The 4,515-nt window shown below is 63.1% G+C and overlaps 1 protein-coding gene across 1 annotated transcript; it reads left to right on the top strand.

Annotated features, from left to right (window-relative positions):
• Positions 1–2,611: 2,611 nt before the first annotated feature.
• LOC119102020 (Krueppel-like factor 2) lies at positions 2,612–3,959 on the top strand (the record flags this gene model as incomplete). Its single annotated transcript, XM_037225395.1, has 3 exons — positions 2,612–2,796; positions 3,188–3,570; positions 3,953–3,959. Coding segments are annotated over 3 exons (575 nt in total), but the record flags the coding sequence as incomplete, so codon positions are not given.
• Positions 3,960–4,515: the final 556 nt, after the last annotated feature.

The following is a 4,515-nucleotide window of genomic DNA, read 5'->3' as shown; positions in this document are numbered from 1 at the left end:
ATATCTAAAAGCATGTATTGTGGCGTTGCGTCAAGCGCAAAAAGTTGTGCTGGAGACAGTACAGCTTGTTCTTGCATTGAACTATGGTGTCGTTACACCTCGCTACGAGCGAGCAGTGTTCCTACAATATCACAACGCTAAAAAGCTGGCAGCAGCTTCCAGCTGCTCTTACGGCTGTGAACGAAAAGTCTGCTACAGATAGCTATGACTCGCACCAGGCATACCATTGTAAATTCACGCTTCTCCGAGATCTGTTGCACTGTCGCTAGCTACATATGATCACCAGCACGCATTCTGGCGGGCACCCAACTGTCCTTCACGGCATGTTTGTGTAGCCTGGGCGATTTTGATGTCGGTGAAATAACCCGTAATGTAACTGGTTGTGTTGGGAAAGGTTTGGAGGACGGTATCATGAGCTGCATCGCTGAACACTCTATAATGAGCTTCGAAACCCGGTCACTCTGGACAACGGCATCACTCATTCAAGATGAAAACGACTCTCTTCCCCAATGCCTGTCTAAGACGAAAAACCCTACGCTCGCTCAGGACAGTGCACATATATTATATACCCGGAGTGGGTCTGGAGTCAGCGGCCCAAATCAGGGGGATGATTGGGTTCGATTACACGTTCAGGGCCAGGGCCCACAGCACGCCATGTGTTCCTGAACGTGCGGATGCCGGAGGTGGCTCCAGGTATAATGGTGGTGTTTAAATGGAAAGCAGGGTTCGCCACGCTCGAGATTCAAAGGTCACCTCGATCGACCGTTTCGTCCGGCTCACACCCCCATTAACCGACACCACCCATTAACCGCCGCGTGATTAATGAGATTTAGGATGTGTTGCGTCACACCTCTGCCGAGCGGTTTATCTTCATCAATCAGCACTGATCTCTTCATACCGCCTCATATGTATTTATAAAACACACCTCAATAGGGACTCCATAGATCACACAGCGTGGTGGCGCGGTCGCCTCACATCGAAGCGGGACCACCAGCCGATCGACCCGCGGACGTTTCGCAACGCGACGGCTACCGCCGGTCGAACGAGGTTGGATTACATTCTGTCGGAGATAGCGTTTCCCAAGCGGGAGGGCACCGGACGCGGGCGTGCTGCCCCGAGGCGCGCCCCGGTGAGCTCCCGAGCCATCCACGAACACTGACCTCTCCAAGCGTGAGCTCCTTGCTCGCCGCCGATAAGCAGGATCGGACTCCAGTTGCAGTGCGCCGCGGCTTAAGCACGACCACAAACCGCAGGCTGACGGGCTGCGCGGCACCGCACGAACAAATAACAACCGTAATCATGACGCCGTCGATAGAGCGCGCACGTGAAATGGCCGCCGACGGCCGACCGAGCGGCAATTGGCCTGCACTCTCTGCGTCCGGCGCCCATTCGCCGTCGCCTTTCATCCCGTGGGTAACGAGCACCTGCAGACAATTGCAGCGCGTGAGCACGTGCAGGTACCGCTCTTATGAACGAGCACGCCCCAGCACGCCGACGGGGGCGGAGCGCGGCCCGGGCGTCGGCTCCCGGGGCTCCCAGGCCGAGCTGTCCGCGAAGGGCGACGGCGGGCCTGCAGCTGTGCAGTGGGCCATCGCCGCGGGCCGCGGCGCGGCACCAGCGCAGCCGACGCCGCCGGCGCCGCTGACGTGGTCGGCTACGTCACCACAGAGCGCTTATCGTGGGAATTGAGTTTTGTTCGAACGGAGTTTACGGGTGCAATCGCAACGTGCGGTATGTTGCCCAACAGCCTGGCGTCGGTAAAACGGTGTCGGGCAGGCGCGACCGTGTAATCGGAACGTGTCACTTGACGTCGCTTCGCGCTACCTGCGGCTCGGCCCCACGGGCTCCGGCACACCCGCCCATTAGGCCTTTATTGTGCCGCGACCCGCATGATGTTGACTGCATGACGAATAGCTCAGCGCCGCCTGTCGCCTCGACGGTCGCCCTCGCATTGACATGCGATCGCTATCCGGCTACTAACGAGGCAGCTAGTTATCGACTCATGATTAGCCCCGCGAAAAGTAGGAGCCCTTTGATACGGGCCGTAAACTTGAAGCGCGGACCACCCGTCAGCCATCCTAATGAGCTTTCGATTTGTGTGGATGCATTTATGCACGGCCAACAGCGACTTACTGATGCCTGCCTTCGGATATTTGCTGATAGTATCTGCGGACGTGTCTTACGAGGCGGTGCGGCCAAGGCTGCCCGGCCACGGCGGTCGCTCGCTGGCGGCGCGCCACAGTACTACACCTGGTCGGTCCTGCCCCGTTGACCCCGCCGTCCCTGCCCCGCAGGCCTGGCAGGACATCGAGAACGTTTCTGATGCACAGCTTCGAGGGCCCGAGCGTCGAGGGCGGGTACCCGCTCGCCCGGGCTGGCCGACGACGACTCGCCGCTGCCGACCGAGTCGCCCGGCTACTACTCGACGCCACACTCTCCCGAGGGCATCGACATGAACTTCATGGCGCCACCGTGCGGGGCCTGACGGCGAAGAGTTCAAGAAGGAGCCGTTCGCCGAGCACGGCGGCCGCCGAGCGGGCCTCCGTACCGCGAGGTTTGACTCGCCGGGGCGCCGAGCGCGCCTTCCCCGAGGCGCTGGCTGCCACTGCAGGCGACCACCAGCCGCTGCTCGGCGAGCAGAAGTTCAAGGCGGCCGCGCCGTTCCGCGACGGACGGCTTCACGAGCTGCGCGCCGTTCGCCGAGGCGGCGCGGCCCGAGCCCGCCCGTTCGCGGCGACCGACTTCGCCAGCGAGCGGGGCGGCGACTTCGTCGACCTGGACTCGCTCATCAGCCGGGCGACCGAGCAGCATCTCGGTACACCCTAGCAGCGTGCAAGGCCGTGGCGCAGGGCGTCGAGACCAAACTCGTGCTGAGTGGCTCGCCGCTGGCCGGCGGCGAGGAGCGGTCGCGCCTCACCGCAGCTCACTGCCCGGTCTGCAGGCGACTTCGAGCTGAACGGCGGTGAGCATGCAGCATGCCGGCGGCCAGCTTCAGCCCCGTGTACACGGGCCTGGTGGCGATGGTGTCGGTGCCGGGCGGCACGCCGCAAATGTCGCCTCCCCCAGCCCCGAGACGGACAAGCTGCCGCGCGCCACCGTCGAGCTGACGGCCCTGGGCGGCCGGCCGGGCGCCGCCGCCCCCACCGTGCGCCTCATCACGCCACCCTCATCGCCCAACCTGGCCGAGCTGCTGTCGGCGGGCGCCGGCGCCAAGGCGGCCACGCATCAGCATCCGGCCTTCCTCAACCAGCTGCCACCGCCGGCCGAGGACGGCAAGCGTAAGAGCAAGAGCGCCAGCGGGCGGCGGCGCAACACCGCGCACGCCTGCCAGTACCCCTGCACCAAGGTGTACACCAAGTCGTCGCACCTGAAGGCGCACCAACGGACCCACACGGGCGAGAAACCCTTCCAGTGCACGTGGAAGGACTGTGACTGGAAGTTCGCGCGCAGTGACGAGCTGACGCGGCACTTCCGCAAACACACGGGCGACCGGCCGTTCCAGTGCCGGCTGTGCGACCGCGCCTTCTCGCGGTCAGATCACCTTTCGCTGCACATGAAGAGCACGTGGACGTGTGTGACGGATCTCACACACATATTCGGACTGCGTCCCAGTGCGGCTGAGATTCATGTGATCCATTTGTTTGCTCGTGGCTTGCAGCATTTGTCCTCTCGTTCGTGCGAATGTCTATATATGTGAGCTTGTCAAGTGTACAAAACCCAAAAAATGTTCGCTCGCGACGCCGGGTGTCGCCACGTTTGAGTCGCGGCGACCCGTGCGACAGCCGCCTCGGTTTACCATTCCCTGTTACCAAATGTGCGCGATTGCCATAATGAGGGCGTTCGAGTGAACATCGGCGATATTATAGCGGCGCGGTAAGAAGCGCGACCGACGGCGAGCGCGCCGCGAGGGTCGCGCCCTCGCCGCCGCGCGTCGCACTCGCTGTACATGCAGGACGTAGCGCTGCTGTGCTAACAGTCGAATACACACTATTGGCAGCAGGGCGTTGTGCGGGCGCGGGCCGTCGCGCCCCGGACCAGCGGCGTCTTCGGCGCCCTGGCGACCGGCCCGGAGGATGACCAGGTGCGGAAGTGGCTTCCGTTCCGCCAAGGCTGTCCGGTTCCGCCGGCTTCCGGGCGGGGCTGCCCGGCGAGCGGGCGCCTGAGGCGCCGCCCGCCCGCTGCCGACCGGCCAGCCGCGCCGGCGCTACTGGCTCGGCTTTACTTACTGCCAACGACAAGGATCGCCCAGCTTTTTATGCCCCACATATACCCGCCAGCCCCAGACGGCTAAAGATAGTGCATTAACGGCGCCCTGTTAAATACGACCAATTAACTAGTCATTGACTGATTTCACAACCGCGCGTAACAATACGCGGGCAGGGGCGGGTGGCGGGCGGGCGGGCTGGCCGGCGGCGTCTGGCCGGTGCCGCCAGCTGCCGCGCGCGTCAGGAGATCATGGGCCAGCGTAGGTCAACCCCAGCCAGCGTCGGCTTGAACCAGTCTTACCAAGCATCC

The sequence above is a fragment of the Pollicipes pollicipes genome, unplaced genomic scaffold, assembly GCF_011947565.3.
Source record: "Pollicipes pollicipes isolate AB1234 unplaced genomic scaffold, Ppol_2.1 Scaffold_5320;HRSCAF=6289_pilon_pilon_pilon, whole genome shotgun sequence".
In the NCBI taxonomy this organism is placed as follows: Eukaryota; Metazoa; Arthropoda; class Thecostraca; order Pollicipedomorpha; family Pollicipedidae; genus Pollicipes; species Pollicipes pollicipes.
This window is presented reverse-complemented; position numbering and strand designations above follow the sequence as displayed.